A 23,491-nucleotide genomic window follows, 5' to 3' on the forward strand; every position below is an offset into this window, starting at 1 on the left:
CAAACGTAAAATAGGTAGCTGGTGGGAAGCAGCTGCATAGCACAGGGAGATCAGCTCAGTGCTTTGTGACCACCTAGAGGGATGGGATAGGGAAGGTGGGAGGGAGGGAGACGCAAGAGGGAAGATATATGGGTATATATGTATATGTATAACTGATTCACTTTGTTATAAAGCAGAAACTAACACACCATTGTAAAGTAATTATACTCCAATAAAGATGTTAAAAAATTAAGTTATCATAACATGCTTTTTAGTCAGCCAAATAGAACATTACCTATGTGTTTATTAAAATTTGACAAAATCTGATTAGTCCTATGAGTTATCAAATATGAAGTCAGAAATAAATGTTATTGCCATAGGGATTTAGAAATTGTAAATTCTAATTTCAAACAGTAGACGTGACGTAAAAAAAGAAGGCAAGAGTTGAATTTTTGTGGTGCTCCTTTCTTCAAGGTGCACATTTACCGCAGTTACCATATATCTGGATGACTGATGTCTAATAGTGGCAAAGATTGGAGAGTTCCGCCTGAGCACTTGAATTGGTTGTTTTTCGTGAACAAAAGTAGAAAATGTACATCTTTTCTATGAGTCCTATGGTAGGCTGATCACCGTGAGGTGTTTTTGCATCTATGAATTTGTGATAGTATTGTTTGTTGTTGTCTACAAGAGGTTAGTGTTTGCACTGAAGGTAAGACATATTAGAAGTAAGGATATGTGTGAAGAAATAAAGAAAAACAGTGGAGGGAGGTCCACCACACGTAACACATTAGAGGCCCATGGTGGCCAAGCCACAGCATAGTGTGTGTGTGTGTGTGTGTGTGTGTGTGTGTGTGTGTGTGTGTGTAGACATTCATTGTAAGAGTATTCATTGCATTTCTCTGGCACTAACAGTGATTATTCTCCATAGGTTTTAGGCATGGATGAAATATCCATCGTGTGATCAATTGTCTTACTCTTAACATTAAACCATCTTCTGGTTTGTGGCTACTTTTGTGGGCATTTGTATTTTTGTCCTTTTCAATCCTCCTCATATTCAGATGATTACCAATAGGTTCAGTGCCTAGACCATTTCACGACAAAATCAAACATCTGAAAAAATAATCATATGAGAGCTGACAGGATAGTAATGTGAACAAAACCAAGGAGCATTTACTGGTAATTGAATAGATTGCTGTGGATTGCCATTCTCAGAGACTTGTTGAAGCATTTCTGTGTGTACATCAGAAATATTACACATTTGCCTCTTTTTATTTAAATAATATGTTTCGGCCTGGCATATAGTGCTGAATAGATATTTATGGGATGATGAAATAAATGTTTGTAAAAACCAATCTTATTTTAAATATGTTAAGGAAGATTTTTATTTTTTACATATTCAGTAATCAATTGTGAGTGTCTGCTATATTAGAGGCATTATCAGAAGCACTAAAGACAAAACAGAAAAATAAAATATAATGAGCTCATATTCTAGTGAAGGAGAGAGGCGTAGAAAAAGATGATTGCAGTTCAGTGTAGCAAACACTGTGATGGCTCTATGTTCACAATAGGCTCTTAATCCTGCTGGCCAGGCAGGGCTTCCAAGAGAAGTCTTGTAAATATAGAGAGAGGGAGGGAGGTGATCCAGGTGGAATATTAGTTGTTTATAAAAGTCCAGAAGAAATCAGAAGAGAAAAGGCTAAGATGAGGGGAGGAGGGGATCAGATACCACAGGACTCTGTAGACCACATTAAAGATTCTCTCTTTTATGGTGAAGATGGTAAGAAGTGCCCGGAATAGGTTTAAGCTTTGGAAAGATCACTCTGGCTATGGTGTGGAGAATGGATTGGAATCAAGCAAGGCTAGAAGTAAGAAACTATTTAGGAAATGGTTACAGTAAATCAGCCAGGAAATGATGAATTCCTGACCTAACATAGTGGCAAAAGTATGGACAAAAGTAGACTCTTCAAGGTTAGGTGTATGGAAAAGGGAATGTCACAACCATGAACATTTCCAACTTGAGCAGCAAGGTGTGAATAGGGGTGCTGGTCAGTGAGTGGAAGAAGACAGGGTCAGGAGCAGGTTTGGGGAGAACAGTAGCTCCGAGGAGAGATGTTTATTGACCCGGGAAAGCCCTGAGCATGTTTAAATACTAGCTTTAAAGATCTAGTAAAAAGGAGAAACATTTCTATTAAAAAGATTTTTAAAATAACTCCTCTTAGAAAAAAAACTCTTAAGGTTTAGAAACAGATCTGTGTTCTTATCATATTTATGTTCCTTCTTTGCTTCCATTCCTCCTTCCCTTCTTCCTTGTCTTCTGCAGAGAAGATAAATCATCTTCTGACCTCATAGCATGATTTATAGACTTATAACTCTAAAGATTAAACACATACAAATATTAGCATAAGAGTCTATTTACTGTAGCTCATTATTATACAGATGAGAACAAATTTCAAAATGGCAGCTGACAGTGCTCTGTCCAGTATTCATTCCTTAACAACATGTGGCCAATAACATTGTACCTTGGAGGACATAAGAGCACACTGACACAATTTTAGAAGAATTGAATTAAAAATATGAATTTTATGATATTTTAATTTTTATATTACCACGATTTTTGATTGCCTATAAAATTATTCTGTCTTCAAAAAAATTAGGGCATAATTAAAAACTTTTGAACAATTTCTCCCATTTTTCAGGGAGAACAAATGATATATAATAATCAGGATATTTATTCCAGTATGAATAATAAGTGAAAGATTATAAACAATTACTTATACTTTAAGGTACAAAGAATAAATTTGCTCTAGAGAGATCTTGAAAACGAGCCCACATTAATTATCAGCTGGACAATGCAATTCAGATTCTTTTTGGTGCTCTAAGTTTTCAAACTTTGAAATAAGTTCAATATAGTCTGTCACAAGGGTGTGGAGAAAAGGGAACACTCTTGCACTGCTGGTGGGAATGTGAATTGGTTCAGCCACTATGGAGAACAGTATGGAGGTTCCTTAAAAAACTATAAATAGAGCTACAATATGACCCAGCAATCCCACTACTGGGCATATACCCTGAGAAAACCATAATTCAAGAAGAGTCATGTACCAAAATGTTCATTGCAGCTCTATTTACAATAGCCTGGAGATGGAAACAACCTAAGTGCCCAGCATCGGATGAATGGATAAAGAAGATGTGGCACATATATGCAGTGGAATATTACTCAGCCATAAAAAGAAATGAAATTGAGCTATATGTAATGAGGTGGATAGACCTAGAGTCTGTCATACAGAGTGAAGTAAGTCAGAAAGAAAAAGACAAATACCGTATGCTAACACATATATATGGAATTTAAGAAAAAAAATGTCATGAAGAACCTAGGGGTAAGACAGGAATAAAGACACGGACCTACTGGAGAACAGACTTGAGGATATGGGGAGGGGGAAGGGTGAGCTGTGACAGGGAGAGAGAGAGTCATGGACATATACACACTACCAAACGTAAGGTAGATAGCTAATGGGAAGCAGCCGCATGGCACAGGGATATCGGCTCGGTGCTTTGTGACCGCCTGGAGGGGTGGGATAGGGAGGGTGAGAGGGAGGGAGACGTAAGAGGGAAGAAGAGATATGGGAACATATGTATATGTATAACTGATTCACTTTGTTATAAAGCAGAAACTAACAAACCATTGTAAAGCAATTATACCCCAATAAAGATGTTAAAAAAAAGAATAAAATACGAAAAAACATGTGTCTAAAAAATATACATATATATATATATATATAGTCTATCACTTTATAATTTTAGTTCTTTTAATTCTTGTTTAAATGCACACTTAACATGCAGTTTAAAAAAAACTGGTGATACCATAGTTTACAATCACTCACTGAGGTAAGTGCAACACAACTGGATGAACCTACGTGATTCAATGTTTTAATATAGTACAAGGGTATCAGTTATCATCCTCATAATAAATCAGTTTAATTGGTAATTTTGATGAACACTCATATCTACTTCAGTTTGAACCAGTATTAGATATTTAGCTTGAACTTGAATTTGTTCTTGATTGATCAGTGACAGGCAGTGTATGTCAAATGGTGTGTGTGTGTGTGTGTATACATGTGCATTAATTTTGTTTAGAAAATATTATTTTAAAATACTTTGAGACCAATAGATTAAAATATTTCAGTAAGTATATGATTACATTGAACTGGGCTCTGTTTTACAACTGAAGACATTCTTGCAGTAATGACAAATGTATCAAAACATTTAAACCATCATATTTTATGTCATAACCCCCAAAGTTGATGAAAAGTTGCTATTTCTCTATAACCTCTAAGGTGAATGTACAAACTGAGAATATAAATACATGTAGCTTAATGCCTGTGAACCATCAAAGGAAAACACTGTCCAGATACTGAGTGAAGTGAGAATTGAGAAGTATAGAAAGGATTAGAAAATTTTTATTTGCTAGTCTCAGTCATGGATAATTCATTTAAGCTTAGTAGTGGAGTTCCCTGTATGCTTAATAGGAGAACATTATTTGGAGAGGTTGATTATAAATTCTCACTAGTACAGCTCTTCTGTTTATCTTGTCCTAAGGCTCAAGCCCTGTGTCTAACCACTGTGGTGTGTCAGAGACCTCTCTGATAGATGGGTCTAGACAACTGTGGCACACAACATATAGAGCAGAGCTGGTCAGCTTTCTCCCCAGCCTCTGAGAACGTTGTTCCTTTGAGCACTAGACTTTCCCCATTAACTAATCCACAGTTGTGCTATGCACCATTCACTGATTTTAAAATCACCTTAACAGAGTACTTTTCAGATTACTTCTATCAGCGGTCTTCCTAGTTTACAGATAGAAACTTACAAGAAATGTTAGTGAACTATAACACTGACTTGCGTTTCAGACGGTAACAATTAAAGCCAGATTGTAATAGAGCCCTCTTCCTCTTTTTTTATTTTCGTCGCTTGACCCTCTCTATAAACAAAGCTTGCTGGGAACCCTTGCTTTAGTAATTAACCTTTTTCTGAGTATTATGTACACACATATTTTTCTTCGGAGAAAGTAGGAGTGCACAATGGCTAAATTGTTTTATTCATTTTGTGTTTCAAAATCCAGTCTAATATGACAGGGCATAGAATTGGTCAAATGGCTAGCTTTGCATACCCTACACTTCTTGCTTCATAGTCTCTTTAATGTCAGTCCACGACATTTATTGAGTGCCCACTTTGTAGTGGGCATTGTGTGGAGTAGCCTTTAGAAAACTTCTCAAGTTGTTAGCACTGTTTATTAAAGAATGTCCTCCTTTATGTACTAGAAGTCAAGAGGCAGCAGTCTGGAATGAAAATAATCGCTGGCAGGAATGTAAAATTAAATTGGTTAATTAATGTTTGTGGGCACATAAATAGCTTGGCAATATTCATTTTGATTCATTTGTGTACAGCATAAACAGTAAAACTCCTTTGTACTGACCTCAGTTAGAAAAGTTATGCCACATGTTAATATAGGGAATCTAGTGTAGATCTATAAATTATGCAACAGTTTTCATGATTGATCAGTTATATAACAGATCCAACTGGTGAAAATCATTACATATTTAACTTTTAGCCAAAGAAATGATATTGAATGTACCCAGACCTGGGAGAAAATAACATGCTGCCTCTGTTGTTGCACAAAATGTTCCAGTTTTATTTCCACAGGTCAGTGATTCCCAAAGTTAGAAGAACTTGTCCTTGGTTTCATGTGGTTGGGCATGGAGAATTTTGCACACAATAAGAGTAACGAAATATTAGTTTAATCAGATAAATACATTTGACCAAAACAGTCTTTTTTTTTTTTTTAGTTTCAACCCAGTGCTTTTATTATCCTTATTGAGGCTCAGATTTTCCCATGTTGGGTCAGTGTGTAGGTATGATAGCTCGGATTCCAGCAACCATTTAGACTTGTGATTTAGTTGAGTTTATTGCCACCTTTTTACTGTTTGTATGCCATTGGTCCCACCTGTTATATTCTTTTTCCTATTCTTCTTTGCCTTATTTTGAATTAATCAACTATTTTTTATTGTTCCATTTTTTTTCTCTTTGAATTTCTTAATTATATATATATATTTTTTAGTGGCTACCCTAGAGATTATAATATATAACCTCAACTTCTTATAGATCCAGACTTCTTTTATCTTGTTGTTCCACAGTGTTTAGCATAGGTTTCCGTCTTCAAGGTCACCTCATGGTCCCAATGGCTGCTAGAGTGCCAGCTATCATATCCACATCCCAGGCAATGGGAAGGAGAAAGGGGGAAGGGCAAAAGGGAGCACACCATTAAAGAGCTTTCCTAGGACTCTCTTCCCACTTCTTCTTAAATCCTAATGCACAACTTTATCTGAAGTGCAGACTAGGAAATGTAAGGTTTTGGTTAGGCAGAATACCCAGGACTCTGCTACTAAGGACGTAGTACAGAATGGATACTGGGTAGGCTTGAATTATGACTACCGTGGGGAGAAAAAGAGGAAAGGGAGAGGTGTTTTATAATCTAAGCAGATTTCTAAATTCAGCAAAGGGAACGTAAATCTTACATGTTAACAATGATCTGCAAAATACAAAGTGTTAACTGAATATTATGTTAGAACAGTGCATTTTGTACATGATAGTTTAGATTAAGGGAGACTCTACCTTGATTTTTTTCATCTGTGTGATGGATACTCTTGAATAACTCTTACAACTTGGAAGAGAGGAAAAAATTAATTTCCGTGACTCTGAGTGAAATTTTCTTCCTGATTTGCCACTTTAAAGACTTTCGGCAAAATATTTTTTTCAGTATTTTTAATATGATAGCACTTGCCCTTTAGGAACAAGTGAATCAAAATATTTGAAGGAGAATAAAACCCCTACTAGTGTTTGCAGTTGATTTGCAAAAACTTGTTCTACAAAGTCCTATAAAGCTGCCCTCCCATGTCCGTTTTGGTGAGTGAGACCATTCAGAGTGAAAGTTCTATTACAAATTGTGAGATGTAGAAAACTGGCAGGGTGTGGTTTCCAAAATGTTTGAAGTTTCTCAGTGGGGCTAATATTCAGGAAGGGTGGGGCAAGAGCAAAGGAGTCTACATCCTGGAAAAGAGCTCCGGATCCCAACAAAGAGTTGGTCGCATTTCACACTGTGGTCCTTTCATCTTTCCTTGTGAGTCTCCCAGGGAAATGCTACGGATCATAGTCAGCTCCTAGCACAGGAACCCATGATGCAAGACACTGAGTAGTTCTTATCCTTTTTGTTTGTTTGTTTTTCACGCTAACAAACTAAATAGGTGGTCAGCTTCAGACACCACCTCGTGTTAGATGTTATGTTCAAGTGTTAACAAGTTCTGTTTCATAGAAGTAAAGAACTTCAGAGCTGGAAGGGATCTAGCAATCATTCAGTCTAACCCCCTTATTTTAAAAAAAGAGAAAATGAAAGCCCAGATTTGATAAAGATTACACACATCCACACAGGTAACTTAGTGGTAGAACCAAAATTTGGGATTAGTTACTCCTAGCTAAGAGGTCCTTTCACACCTCTGCAGGAGCTGTGATCTAACTCTTTAGGCTAAATTATAGAACTGTGACAGTTATTCCTTTTCCAAGGTGTTAGTTTTCTGATGATTCTGTAATCATTGCTTCTTACTTAAGAGGTGAAATTTAAAACTGCAATGGATGGTTTTCAGATTTGCTGTCATAGGGACCTTAGCAGCTACTTTCAGAAGATTACAGCTGAGAAGCTGGCCTTTGTTCTCAGTCCTTAATCACTTCTCTCTTTTGATGGATTTGAAACACAGCAATACAGATGAAATAATACCAGTAAAAGTGCTTGGGAATTTAAGAAGATATTGCAAATATGTCACAGCACGGGGGGTCTTGAATTTCACTTTCTATATCGTATACTAAGTTCAAGTATCCTGCTCCAAGTGTGGCCAAACATGCAAATATTTGCTTTCTGAGTAATTTGCCCTAATGACTTTGAAGCATTTTTGAGAAACAGTGGTGACATTGTTCTGCCCTGGCAGAAAACATGTCCCTTGTTATGTCCACAGAGATCCCAGTAGTCTGCAGGCACATTATTAAGACATGGGTGCTGCACAGTATTTGCTAATCTTGCCTTCTATGTGACACAATGTTAGGTATATAGGCTGTCACATCACCCAAGCCTTTGTGACAGACCTGTCAGGCGCCACTCTTAGTTAAGCGCTAGGGGTAAAACTGGAAATGTTTTAACTTCTGAAGTAATGCCCTCTTCTGTGGACCCTTCTCCTCCTTGGTTTTGATCAGGCTGAAAACATCAGACCATTGGCAAAGTTTGGAGTGATCACAAATGTGAAAGCTGTTCATTGCAAGTTATGTTTTCGTAACTATCATATCTTCCAGGTCGATAATTTAAATCTGTTCAGCCAGAAAATAGAAAATTTCAGCAATCACAGGAGCACAAGCGGTGTGTACCTGTCTTTGCTCATTCTTCTTTAGGCATTCAACTTTAGCAGTGAGATTTTGGTACCACTATGGGGTGTATTTTGGGCAGCCCAAATGATAGGAGCATGGATGTTATCTTCAACAAGCATGAAGTTTCTCTACTAGGGAAAGAATGAGAAGATTTCCCTGGGATGAAGGGAGAGAAGGGTAGAAGACTGATGGCTAGTCACTTAGAAAAAGTATCTTCTAAGAGTTGTCAACATGTTTCTTTGTTGGTTTATAATTCAGTGTACTTTTAGACTTTTTTTTCTCTTGTAACAAAGCACTACAAATTACTTTCTAGGAAAATACACCCCAAACAATGTGAATATTTTTCCAAACACTAAAAGGGGTGTTTATTGCAAATCTGGAAATAAAATTAAAGATTTGTTAATCTTTATGTTATGCTTAAAGTGTTTATAATTTTCAAATCTGTTACTGTTAATGTGTAAAAGGAGATGTTTAGGTCAGTGTAGGCCAGTTAAATATTGATATTGTGCTCCTATTTGGGGCTGCCTTTTATTCATTTACTTAACAAACATTTAATACTCCTGTGTGTGCTTTACTTCTGTGAGAAGGTCAGTGAGAGAGATGAGGCATTTTATGTAAAAAGACAAGAGCTGATAGTAGTCTCAACTTTATTCAAAAAGATAGAACAAATTAAGAGACTAACAGAGGTGTCATTAAGACTTCCAGGGGAAAGTGAATTTTAAGATGAGTTTTGAAAAAGACAGTGAACTTGTACTGGTAGAGGAAGGGAGATGCATGCTTGGCTGAAAGAGAAGCAAAAGACACAGTGGTAGAATAGGTAATGTATTAACACAACAGAAACACGCCAGGAAACAATTCATGCTGTTAAAGCACTGTAGAAGTATTTATGAAGCACCTAGGAACATCTTTCCCAATCCAGAGTGGTTAAATATTTCTTTTATATGTATAATTACAGCTCAATGAGAGGGGGAGGCTAGAGAGAATTTTCAGGATTTGCTTCCAATTTTTAAGTTGCATGATTTTATATCAAAAGACTGTTAAATTTTAAAAATAGTCAACTTACTAATTCTAAATGTGCGTAAATGTAAACGGTTGGTGAGATATTGGTTTCTATTTTGAATAAAATAGTTCATATATATTCAAGAAGAAGCAGCTGTCTTGAGACTTTGTAAGGTATTATACGGCTTTATGAACCTTCTTCTAGAGAAGATAGGAAAAATTAAAACATATCCTTTTGGTAGAGTTTGTAACCACATCATTAAACATCATAGCTTACTGAATTCCTACAGTACATGGTTCAAAGTATATGGAACGTTTGATGAAAAATTACCACATTATACAAAATCATTAGTTTAGTCTATAAGAATAATTCAGGCAACTTGGAAGGCTTTGCTTGATACATCTCAGTTACCAGTCTAATCCCGTTACTGATATTGAAGCTCCATCTTTTTTAATACTTTCACCCAAATCTTTAATATCTTAAATGTTTAGACTATGCTCCTCTTTAATGTGAATGGAGAAATCATCTCCACCCCTCCATCGTTGTCCTAATATTGTTGGTTCAGTCAATTAATTTTTTTAGAAAGGTTTAAACAATATCTTCACCTATAGCTGAAAGGTAAAAATAATTTCACTGAATGCTGATAACGCCTTAGATACTGACGTGTAGGGCTCCAATATTTAGTAACATACCCTAGGCTCGTGAACTCTGGGATAAAGAGTTATTCAAAACAGGCTTGGTAAAAAAGCATCGTGGGGCTCTTGTGGAAATCAACAATCCAAAAGTGCCAATTGCAAATTTGAGTTCATAGGGCTTTGGACAGCAATATAGAGTGATGGACTATTTCAGGAATGCTGTTTTTAACAAAAAAATGACAAAGCATTTTTACTTTTTTCAAAAAATGACAAATTGAAAGGTGAGTTCTATCAAATGTAATGTGGTTAATTCCTAAGTATTGATATCTTCTACTTCCTGTTTTCCCCAAATGATCGCTTTCATTTCAGTACATTTCTTAAACATTTAATATTTAATATGTAACATATGGGTGGATGATACAATAATCGAGTCTGGACCCTACCAGTGAAGAGTTTAAAACCTATTTGGAAGAGAAAATATGCACACACAAAACAAATAACAAATGAAGAAGTACAGGACTATTAAAATAATTAGATATATAATGTTGTAGAGGAAATTCAATGGGGGAATGAAGTTCGACCCGTAATAGTCTATAACAAAGTCTTGATTTTTAAAAGTATCATAATTGGCTTCAAAAATCTATGGTGTGGGGAGAGGGAAGGCTAAGTGGACGAAGTGAGAGAGTGGCATTGACATATATACACTACCAAATGTAAAATAGATAGCTAGTGGGAAGCAGCTGCATAGCACAGGGAGATCAGCTCGGTGCTTTGCGACCACCTAGAGGGGTGGGATAGGGAGGGTGGGAGGGAGATGCAAGAGGGAGGGGATATGGGGATATATGTATACGTATAGCTGATTCACTTTGTTATACAGCAGAAACTAACACAACAATGTAAAGTAATTATAGTCCAATAAAGATGTTAAAAAAAATCTATGGTGTGTTTGCTGTGCTCATCTCAGTGGGAAACAATTTCTTTCAAAATCTGTAATATGGTTTCAAAGATAGTATGTATCATATTGAAAGCCATTTTTTTTTCCCTCCCCTTGAAAGCCATTCTTGATTATCTATTGTAAAGCTGAGGGAAACATTTTCAAAATAGTAAAAATTAAAAAGAATTATAAATGAAGCAAAATGTTTGTTCTTACTGGAATACTCATGAATAATGAAAAACCGTGGATAACTTATTAAATTTAAAACATCCATACTGGTGTAAAATGAGCCATTTTGATTGATGTGTTTCCAGTGAATTTTAAATGCTGCAAGAATGGCTAATTGTTTTCTGTAAATGATTATGAAAAAGAAATCTGTAAGCCAAGTGAATCCTTCTTGGTTTAAGCAATCACAAAAGTAATTTTTACCTGTTATGCTGGTGAAGCGAGGTCATTAGCAACTTTAGTGTTCTTTGTGAACGGTAAGACCGAGAGGGGGAAAATCAAAGACATTCATGGAGTAATGCAAAAATTCTCCTATGTAGAGACATTTTACACAGCAGGAACTTCAGTCCATGTGTAAAGGAGGCTGCTTGCATGGTGAAAAACAAAACAACACTGCCCCCTCCCCTGCTCCCCCCTGGCCTCGCCCCCCCTCACTCCATTGACATGCATAGCTGGCCTGGTAGGTGTAAAAATAGACTGGCAGAGCCTGAATTGGAAATGGTCACTGAAGGCAGCCTGCAGTTGCTCGGGTTTTGAGTTCTCTCTGACACCAGCAAGCCAGCCAGCAGATGGGGAGAACTGGTGAGGGGCGTGTAGGGGAATTGAGCAGAGGAACCCAGGATCGTCTGGATGAATTGGCCACGTTAGTGTCCCCCTGGGGGCCCTGGACAGAGCACAGAGGGCAAGGACGGCCCCACTGACAGCAGGAACCGTAGAACTGAGATGGGTAATGCAGCTCTCTGCCCGTCTTGTCATGCGGATAAGAGTGTAAGAGCACAGGGACACTTGCAGGAATTGGACAAAACCCCAGACTACTACGGCTGTAACAGCGAGGACACCAAAGAACTTGGGGTGCGGGTAAGTTCTAAGTCACAGACTGGAGGAGAGGAGGATGGTGGCCCAAGAATCAACATTGGACCTCATTGGTTAAAACTCTAAACTTCCTGGAAGGAAGTTGACAGAATAAAACCAATGTGATCAAACCAGCTGACTGCCTCTGATTCAGTGGCCTGCTGCTGTTTCCTCTTCATGTTCTGCAATGTTCATGTTTGTTCCTTCTGAGCTGGTTTTAGCTATGAACTGACATTTGGGAATAAGCAAGAGTGCCGTCTCTTTAATTAAGTTTTGTCCAAAGCTGAACATATATTTTATTATGGAGTGACTTGCAGCAATATTGCAGAGATTCACTTACATTCAGGCTGTTAAATTATTTTGCCTGTTTATATATTCATAGTTCATTTTTCATTAGGATCATTTTTCATTAGGATTAAAAAGCACGTACTAACTTCCCAGTTTCAGCCTATAAAGGCGTTCTTCTTCTAATATTTAACTAACTTCAGTGAAAAGCCCTTTAAATACTGTTCTGATTTTGATGATAATATTTTGTGCAGAGGCCTAAAAGTCGAGCCATCAAATACCTAAGTTGACTTTCAGACTTTAATAATTCATAGTCATGGTATGTTTCTTAAAATGATTACAAAGGCTTATTGTGATTTTTTTGGGGGGGAGGTCCAAAAATCTTTCTGAAATATTTTGATTTTCCTATTTGCTGGAGGATAAAGTTTATCTTTGATCTGTCAGATGCAGGAATTTGACCTTATTGCAAGTCATATATTTCAGAGCGTAGCCATGAAACTAAGATAAGGAAGATTTCTGAATCAGAGAAACATACTCTGTACTTTGAAGTGTGTGCCTGATATTTCCAGGAGTGAGGACTTTGAGGTGACTCCCTACTCTCTTTGGCTTTTACTCTGAGCTGGATGAATTTCATAATCTCGTAGCATTGAAATTCTGTCAGACCACAGTGAAACTGAAAGAGAAACTAAGAACTTACCAGTAAGAACAACGTGCAGAGCCAGTGTTTCCAGATAGCTGCAGTGAAAAGAAAGTCTGTCAGCACTGTAGTGCAAATGAGGACGGTGCTTCCCGAATTGGAAAGAAGCCACCCCAGGCAAGAGATTAAGCAAAAAGGTGGGGAGGGAGGACACCTGCCTTAACAACCACACCGCCCAGGTTTGTGACCAGGGGCTGTTGCAGTTCTCTTTCTGGGTTATGGTTTTATGGTTTAAATTATCCACATCCACCAGCAGCATCATTCGGGATTTCTGAGCGGCCACTTCAAGTGCAATTTCTGGACTGAAGGGGCAAAAAAAGGTGAACTTTTGGGTAACTGTTTAGTAGCTCTACAAGCTTGCTTAGTTGCAGTATATGAATATATTCTCCAAGAAGTGGCTACCTTGCTTAAAAGGTAGTTTCTAGGAATTTTTTTCATTAATTTAACATTGAGACCATTCTTTAAAATGTTAGTTAATAATTCCCTCAATATTTTTAAGCTACACAAGTGTATTCCCTGTTTTCACCTCTTAAAAACCATTAAGAAAAATGTAAAGCATGAAAATAAATTAGAGGTACTTTAAAAATTAAATATAAAAGCCTATTTTTAAAACATAGAGAACAGAAGTGATGATATTTTGATGCACTGATAGGTTCTTTTGGGTAAAGAAGAGCAAGATTTAGCGTGATTTTTAGATCCAAGGGCTGAAATAAGAAATTCATTCAAAACTTTCGAGTTCAGAAAATGATTAAAAACGTTTTAAGAAGAAATAATCAATAGCGATATCATTCCCTTGTTAAAATCCTCCTATCCATTTTAATATAGATATTAGCCCTGAAAAAAATTTGAGTTGATATTTAAAAATTTACTACAATCTGATTTCTCTGAATTAACTAATATAACATGCTGATCATTGAATAATCTCTTCTGTCAAAGATTTTATGGACAGGAGCATATAATGATTGTTGTGACATGGAAAGGTATGGTAGAAGTGGAAATGAACCTGTTGCCTACTTTCTGAAGTGATATTTTACTCAGGATTTCACCACTTTAGACATGGGCAAAAAAAAAAGCTAATACCAAAGATGACAAGCAAAATACGTGGTTCTATCTAGCTTTAAGTTTCCCAAATTTAAGAAATCTGTCATCTTTCTTTACTTTAAAATGGGTACTGTAAGACTGAAGCCACTCACTCCTTACATCATCTAGATGCATTTCATAATTTTTCCCTTTTCATCATTCATGCTTGTCATTATTAATGATTAAGTTAAGAGGTTCAGAACTTACTTTTATTTTTATAATAATCTTTTTGGGGGGGAAAAACAGAAACACAGGTCCTTAGCACTTTTTTTTCTTCTGGAAATTAACTTAGAAATGTTTCATAGAGTTTATTGTGTTTGGGGGACAAAAATTTCAACTAAATAAATTTCCAGGTTTATTCATAATCGGAACTAAACTCATGGAAAAAAAATATAAATTTAAAGTTCTAAAACTGCTGGGCTTTATGTAAATTTATACTTCATTCTTTTCTATAAGTTTTATTTAGAATTTTGAATAGTCTGACATTTGTTTGTATATATAAGTATAGCAATGAGGAATAAATCAGTTACCAGGAATTGTTGAAAGTAAGCGAACAAAAATAATTTCTTCTAGAACCATATTATGGTATGTGCATATTTGAAATTCCACTTAATAGGCTTATACATTTTTTATAAGATAAAAAAATCAGACAATAATTATTTCCAGATATGTTACATAATTAAACCCAGAAATTATACCACAAAAAAGTAGAAAATGAAACTAAATATTATTGTGGCAATATAATAATTTCCTAAGTTTTAAAGTAACTTTAAAAGATTATAGCAGGACTTCCCTGGTGGCACAGTGGATAAGACTCTGCACTTCCAATGCAGGGGGCCCAGGTTTGATCCCTGGTCAGGGGACTAGATCCCACATGCATGCCGCAAATAAGAGTTCACATGCTGCAACTAAAGAGCCCGTGTTCCGCAACTAAGGAGCCGGGAAGCCAAAACTAAGGAATCCTGGAGCTGCAACTAAGGAGCCCGCCTGCTGCCACTAAGACCTGGCACAACCAAAATAAATAAATACATATTAAATAAAAAAAAAAGATTATAGCAAAAATGATGAACAGCTAATATACCACAAAATTTTAAAGTTCTATAACTGGACAAATAATATTGTATAATGTGTATTCAAATTAATACTTAAATTCTAGAGCCAAGTCCAGCAAACTCTTTCTGGAAAGGGTCCGAGAGTGGATGTTATAGGCTTTGTGGGCACGTGGTCTCTGCTGCTGCTTCTCAGCCCTGTTGGTTGTAGAGCAAACGCAGCCTTAGACAGTAGGGCAACAAATCGACCTGGCTGTTTTCCAACAATTGCTAAATTTTTCTATTATTAAATTTTTGATTGCTAAATTTTTCAGTCACTAAATATTAATTTTAGTATTCTTTTCCTACTTTGTAAAGGTATACATTAAAACAATAATAAAATATTCTGTTAACAAAAATATAAAATATAATAATATTCAGTCTTAGAAGAGGGTGTTGAGACTGGTAGACGTTCCAGGGTATGCTGTAAATTTTTCTAAATATTTGGAAAGCAATTTGGAAATACATTTCAAACTAGTTACACTGTCTCTTTTTCATTTTGCTGGTGCAGCCAGGACTCTAGTAGCAGGGAGATATTTGCATGGAGAAAAAGAGTAGGCAAACCTTCAGGGCAGACTCTCACCCCCGACCACAGATAAAGAACTACACTGGACTCCAACCCCTGTGTTGTGAGTATTCCCAAGTCCATCCCTCCCTTCACTCAAACTTTGAGGGCACGAGAGAACTCTACTCCCAGAGAGACCTTATTCCAAATCTACTGAGAAAAAATGTCTGCCTTCCTAATGAAGATGTAAGGCTTATGAGCCTATGTTAGGGTTTTCCTCTGAAATGTGGTTGCCTCTTACATTAGTCCTTAAAGGACTCCAAGATCTGCTATTATCACAATCAGCTTGACAGTTCCAAAAAGAGGAAGCATGTGGGGTAGTAGAGAGTTGAGAACAAAATTCAGCTGTACTAAAATTCTTATTCAGAGTAAGTCCTAGTGATATTTCTAAATATTTCTGTTGATCACAGAAGGGAAAACTGCATGATCTCTCAGATACCTTTTCCTTTTCCTTTTTACAGATGATGGGTATATATATTCCAGTTTTACTTATGAAAGAAGAAGCTCTCAGAGATGCTTTATAGATTTTGTCCTGGATTCTTAGGGGAGCTCTGTCTGGGACATGAGTCCGCAAAGCCATGCAAGGGCTAAGCGGGCTCCAGAGAGGCGGCTTCTTGACCATGCTTTGGAAAAGTGCAGACTAGAACAGCGTCAGGAATAGATCTTCATTTCTTGTTCTTCTTGGCTTGTATTTTTGTCATGGCATCATTTATAGATTTGCATGTTGGTCGAAGTGTTCTTTATATTTGTCTTGCATTGAGATCATGTACTTTTCACTGTAGTTTCTTTTTTTTTCACATCTTTATTGGACTATAATTGCTTTACAATGGTGTGTTAGTTTCTGCTTTATAACAAAGCGAATCAGTTATATATATACATATGTTCCCATATCTCTTCCCTCTTGCGTCTCCCTCCCTCCCACCCTCCCTATCCCACCCCTCTAGGTGGTCACAAAGCACCGAGCTGATCTCCCTGGGCTATGTGGCTGTTTCCCACTAGCTATCTATTTTACGTTTGGTAGTTGGTAGTGTATATATGAGGATATGGGGAGGGGGAAGGGTAAGCTGTGACAAAGTGAGAGAGTGGCATGGACATATATTCACTGTAGTTTCTTTACCATATCAGATTAATTTGCTTTGTCCCAAGAGCAAAACCATAAATGTGACGGTTCATCACAAATATTACTTAGATTATCTGTCCTAGATGACTTTTAAATTGTTATCCTCCTTGTTTTACCAGTTTTTTTCTCAGAGATTTTTATTTTCTTGTTTCATTTATTTAAACATTTTTTCAGTTATAGTAAAAAAAATTTATCTTCTTTATTTCAGCCTTCTTGTTATTGTATACATTTTCTTGTGACCTTAGCCCATAGGCATTGAATTCTGGTGTTTTTGTGAAAACAATTTAGTACTTTTCTGCTGTGCTGAATCAAAAGGTAGTAAGTCAACCAGCAAATATTTATTGAGCTAGGTATCGATCTAAGTGCTGGACATATGTGGATGAGACAGAGTAGGGGGAGACAAACATTAAACTTGCATAGGGAGGTGGGGGGAGTGTGCTGCCCAGCTGAGGTAGGAATGTGCCGGGTGAGTCCAAGGGACAAAAAGGCATGGCTGCAGCATTGTGAACAGAGAAGAAAGGGGCTGGCAATGAGGTCTGAGAGGCAGGCACAGGCCTACCTTGGCAGAAGTTTAGATTTCTTTCTAAATGTAGGAGGCCTTGGTAAAGGACTTTGGATTTCATTCCAAGTACAGTGGGAAACCTCTGGAGGGTTTTAGAGAAATAGGAGAACCTCATTTATGCTTCAAAAGATCTTTCTCGTGTGAGCTTTCTCCTCCTCCCTCCCTCTCTGTGCCTCTGTCTCTATCTCTCTCTGTCTCTGTCTCTCTATCTCTGCTTGGTGGAGAATGGATTGTAAATTCCATCAAGGGAGGCCAACTTAAGCTGTCCCAGAAACCCCTGAGGTGAACGATGACGTAGGATTAAATTAGGGTATTAACAGTGGTGGTGAGAGAAGTGATCAGATTCCAGATGTATTTTTGTTTTTATTGAAGGATTGTTTTGGCTCTTGAAAGAAAGAGAAGGGGTTATTGGCTTAAGCAACTGGGTACAAGATGGTGCTATTTACTAAGGTGGAGTGGTGTGTGTGTGTGTGTGTGTGTGTGTGTGTGTGTGTGCGCGCGTGCTCACGGTGTGTGTGTGTGTGTGTGAAAGAGAGATGAAGCACACAGTATGTCAAGAGATTTAAACTTTTCTTCAATTTTGAGTTCTAAGAGGATAGAAATAAGAGACTTTAAATGATATTGTGAACATTATCTTTGGTAGCCTTTTTTATAGCTGTTATAAGAAAACTTTCTCCCTATAGTTTTGTTATTAACCCTAAAAAGGTCCAAGAGTATGCTAAAAATCATTCTGGTAAAGCATTTTTAAAAATATGAAATGATATAGAGCATGGTTATGTAACTTTTGGATAATTTATTGAAAGAACATAAGATATGGCTTCTGTCGTCTAGGAACTTTAATCTAGTTTTAGAAGCAGGACTTACCCATATGTAATTAATTAACTATTAAAGTCAATAGGAGAGTAGGTGGCAGTGTGAGTGATGAAATGAGTACCTAAAAGATGACAAGGAAGAAGAGGAACGGTACAGATCATACAGACTGTTTTGGGAATGTCTCATGGACAGGGCTGAGATTCAGCTAGTATGGAGCAGGACAGCTATACCAATTGTTTATACTTTGAAATGATTCCATGCAGACTAATTAAATAGCCGCTTCTATGAGCCCACCAAGCTGCTCCTTCTACTGTGGCTACCTGGAGCCCATCCTCAGGATTCCCCAGTCCACTTCCAACCCCCAAATGAACAAATAGAAGAATGATGCCTGGACCAGCTAGGGGCCTCCAGGACCACCTTCCTCCAGTGCTACAGACAGTGTCCATTGTGATTGGCTGGTGTGTGAACTGTACCAGTTGTTAAATATTTTGAACATCCATTCTGCTAATGGAGAAGTTAGAGCCTGTAGTAGATTTTTTAAATTTTTATTTTTTTATTGCAATAGAGTTGGTGTACAATATTACATAAGTTTCAAGTATACGACATACTGATTCACAATTTTTAAAGGTTATACTCGATTTATAGTTATAAAATATTGGCTATATTCCTTGTGCTATATAATATATCCTTGTAGCTTATTTATTTTATATCTAGTAGTTTGCACCTCTTAATCCCCACCCCTAATTTGCTCCCCCCACCACTGGTAATGAGTAATTTGTTCTCTATATCTGTGAGTCTGTTGCTTTTTTGTTATACTCACTAGTTTGTTGTATTTTTTAGATTCCGCATATAAGTGATATCATACAGTAGTTGTCTTTTTCTGTCTGACTTATTTCACTTAGCATATTACCCGTAAAGTCTGTCCAGGTTGCTGCAAATGGCAAAATTTAATTCTTTTTTTTATGGCCAAGTAGTATTCCATTGTATAGATGTGCTAGCTTACAGTGGATCTTGGAAGCAGAGTACAATCTTGGTTCCTGTTGGGAAGAAGGCACATTCAGTAAGCATTTACTGAGCATTCATTAAGTGCCAGGCACTGGGTTTACCAAGATGAATAAGACATGCAACTTTGGCTTGAAGGAGCGTAATCCAAGGATGGACAAAGCAGGAGTCCCAATATGGTGTTACAGTGTGGTGAGAAAGCACAGGGTGTTGTGGAATACCTAAGAATGACAACTCAGTCTCAGAGGGTTACAGAAAAGTCAAATCTTGAAGCATTATGAGCAGATCACAATCTCAGTCTTGGAGTCAATAGTAACATTAGAATGAGAGAAGCAATGTTATGAATCCCCATTGCTGTAACACCTTTTTTTTTTGGACACATGTGTAATTCATGAAATTTGGTTAATATACATGGGATCAGACTATCAAGAGCTTCATAGGCCAAGCTTCAGAATTTGGACTCTGTTCTACTGAAAGACCACTGACAAAGGCTGTTTTAGGAGAACCAATTAGGTTGTGGTTTGCGTTTCAGAAGCTCCACTCTCTTTGCAGTGCCTAACCAAGCACCTAGTACCTAACAGATGCTCAATAAATATTTTTGGAAAACTTGAATAAATTAATGACTAAGAAACCACCCACGATAGTGAATCTAGTTGTGGGCATTTTCCAGCTGCAGGTGACAAGCCCCCAGATGAAACCAAAGGCTGTGAAAATTGAAAAAGTGATAGAGATACAAAAGGCATTTCTAAAAATATTTAAAGAACCTGGAAAAACTAAGAATTAAAACTAAGAAGATTGAATTATAACCTTCTGCTCAAAAAAAAATGTACCCTACTGCAAGTGCACACACATTACTGCTGTGAAATATTAATTGTATAAAACATATTTACTATAATAATTCCTTGAAGAATTATGCAATCTCCATATGAAATTGTATATAAAATGCAATAGATGCCTTTCAGTGAAATATTACACTGTGATAAGAGGAATTATTATTATAATATAAACAATCAATATCTAATACTATTTCCATTATATTTTTCTTATGAGGTTCATCCAAACCAAACATAATTTGAACTATGTAATAATTTTAAGTCTTTCTTCTGTATTTAATAACATTGGTTCTACTGGATATACAGTGGCTTTTTCAGGGTCACATGTATGGTAGAGCTGAGAATACTCTGTGGAGAGAGAGCTGTCTTTTCAACCATATTCTGCTTCCTTCCCACACAGACATCTGCTGTTTCTTACCCACTTTCAGTTGCTGGTTTGCATTGAATGCCTTCTTAATGGGTGAAACTTAAAGTTTATTTTGCCATAAGAAATAGCTACTGGTTCCTTCATTTTCATTTAAAGGCTTCTCTTTGAAATTTGGGGCATATTATATTACATTTCATTGTCAGACTTTTAAGAGTTTGACTTTTCAAAGCTTACATTCACGTCATATTTGTATGGGCTTATGTGACTATAGTAAAACTGTTTTGTACCTTTCTTGAAAATTTGCTTATAAGGTGTAAAAAATACTACAACGATCATCGGAAGTATAATCATTTCAATGGCATCTTTGAGCTAAGGAATTGTATCTAAAAGCTATGTGAAAGCCAGGTGTTGAATAGTAGAGATTGTGAGTTGAAACAGTGTTTTTGATGAATTATAAATGTTGCTGACATATTATTTTAAAATTTGGATTTTTTTGTACTCTTTACCTACCTCAGTTATCAGTGAGTTTCAAAAGGGGGCTTTGAAGTATAATCTTATGTTCTACTTGACACCATAGCGCTTTCTCTATCTAGTATAACAACTCTATTAAATAAACACATCATGTACTTAAAATTAAATATCTAAGATTGTTAATTTGTTTAATGAGGAATTCTCACTTTATCATGGAAAAGATGGCTCCAGGCAGAAATAATGTGTTAAAAATACGGTTGAGGGCTTCCCTGGTGGCGCAGTGGTTGGGAGTCCGCCTGCCGGTGCAGGGGGCGCGGGTTCGTGCCCCGGTCCGGGAGGATCCCACGTGCCGCGGAGCGTCTGGGCCCGTGGGCCATGGCCGCCGGGCCTGCGCGTCCGGAGCCTGTGCTCCGCAGCGGGAGAGGCCTCAACGGTGAGAGGCCCGCGTACCGCAAAACAAAACAAAACAAAACAAAACAAAACTACGGTTGAAGTCTCTTCAGACTTGCTACATTAGAATCGTATCCTTCTGGATTGTTAGCCTTCTGAAGGAAATTAGTTACAAAGCATGTACTAAGACACCTAGTAAAACAGAAGGACATAGGAAAATTTGTGGCTCTTTTCTTTTTGAAAACCACTGGTCGTCACATATAATTTTTTCTTTAGATTTACAAAAGGAAAAACTCCTTTTTCAGAAGTAAAAGACATTCAACAGTTTTCTGTTAGTAAGGTGTATGTTTCACAAAATTGTCCATATGTCTATAATGCATAATTATTTCTTTAAAAACTGGCTTATCATATTCAGCTTCTTATGCATTCTTTTTTTTTTTTTTGCGGTACGCGGGCCTCTCACTGTTGTGGCCTCTGCCGTTGCGGAGCACAGGCTCTGGACGCGCAGGCTCAGCGGCCATGGCTCACGGGCCCAGCCGCTCCGCGGCATGTGGGATCCTCCCAGACCGGGGCACGAACCCGTGTCCCCTGCATCAGCAGGAGGACTCTCAACCACTGCGCCACCAGGGAAGCCCTATGCATTCTTACATCATACATTCTGACTGCCTAAATGATCGAGGATGACATCAGGGATAAAGTGTTTTGGGTTGTGTAACAAATACATAGAATGAAAGGTCTAGTTAATCCCTTATGTCATCACCTTCCAAAGTGTGTTCCATGAACTGCCCACATCAGAAGAATCACTTGGGGTGTTTTAAAGTGATGTAGCTTGCTGAGCTCTACTCCAGACCTCCAGAATTAGAATCTCTGAGGTGGGAGCTGAGAATATTTATTTAACAAGATTAAGCATGATCTCTAAGTAACCCTTAAGTGCATTATTGTATGATAACCACTGCTTTATGTTCTAAGAGGTTGACTTTACTGAAGAAACGGGGCTGAATATGTAACAACTGCACATAAGGGCATAAGAGTATTAAAACCCTTCACATTATATTAAATTTCTTCTAATCCAGGTTAATTCAACTGATTGCCAAATTCTGTTTACTGGCAATTAAAGACACCAAGACCACACAGGACACGTGGGGACGGAGGCTGCTCTGCCAGCAAATGGGGCCTCCTACGGTCCAATGCATTATCTTAACAGTAAGAAGGGGTCTGCATTGTATCGCAATGTAATTTTAAATCACAGTACTTAAAGTAAATTTAAGCTCCACTTCCTAAAACTAATAATTGCTGTACGCCTATATAGTGTCCTTTCATTGTTTAAGCTTGTAAACTCCCATCAGAAATCTAGGCGCTAACAACATAAGATGTTGTTATGAAAATGTGTCTCCCAGTTTTTTAAAAATCAGAATTTCATTCCACCATTGAGCAGCCAGCTTGAACAGTAAGATTGTTCTGAATGATTTGATCCTTTCTTGGAATTGAAGTCCAGTACGATTTCCTGACTGAATTCCGCACTTCTGCCTAAAAAGTCATGCAGCATGTGAGAGATGATTAACAAAGTTCTTTTGGCCTCATTAAAATTTCTTAGTACATCAACTAATGTGAGGTGTCAAATATTCACTCCGTATATTTTCAGTTTAAAAAATTATATATGCATTTCTAAAAGACCTGTAAAATTAAATATTAAATCAGTTTCTTCCACGAAAGTAAATAATGAATTCTACTGTCTACATGCTCTTTCTTTCTTTCGTTCTTTCTTTTGTTATATAATATATAAATACAGATTAAAGAATCAGTCTTTTCTTTGGTGTTGATTTGTGTAAACTCACCAATTAATTATTTGAAGAATTAAACAGTGATCCAGATGGACATGTCAGCTTTCATTTCTATTTAAAATGTGACCCAAGCGTTTAGAGCTACGTGTTAGACCCTAGCCATAACACTGTCAGCCAAGTTATTGATACTGGGCTGCTTTCTGGTCTACCCCTAACCACTTGATTTTGCATTGAGACTAGATCTATTCTATTCAGGATCGACAGTTGACTTAGATGTGGAAAATAGCAGGAGAATAAAAAATAAAGAAAATAAATAAATAAATGAAATGTGGAGATGTAGGGGATGTTCTATATT

At 37.1% G+C, this 23,491-nt stretch overlaps 1 protein-coding gene across 11 annotated transcripts in view; it reads left to right on the forward strand.

Annotated features, from left to right (window-relative positions):
* Positions 1 to 11,736: 11,736 nt before the first annotated feature.
* Positions 11,737 to 23,491, forward strand: part of ANK2 (ankyrin 2) — a 242,476-nt gene continuing 230,721 nt past the window's right edge. For all 11 annotated transcript variants that reach the window (XM_082653618.1, XM_082653622.1, XM_082653624.1 and 8 more), the window contains exon 1: positions 11,737 to 12,088. In XM_082653618.1, the coding sequence (XP_082509744.1) occupies positions 11,954 to 12,088 (135 nt within the window). In that variant the 5' untranslated portion in view covers positions 11,737 to 11,953. The remainder of the gene's footprint in view (positions 12,089 to 23,491) is intronic.

The sequence above is a fragment of the Grampus griseus genome (genome assembly GCF_964374135.1).
Source record: "Grampus griseus genome assembly, chromosome: 4".
NCBI classification, from domain to species: Eukaryota; Metazoa; Chordata; class Mammalia; order Artiodactyla; family Delphinidae; genus Grampus; species Grampus griseus.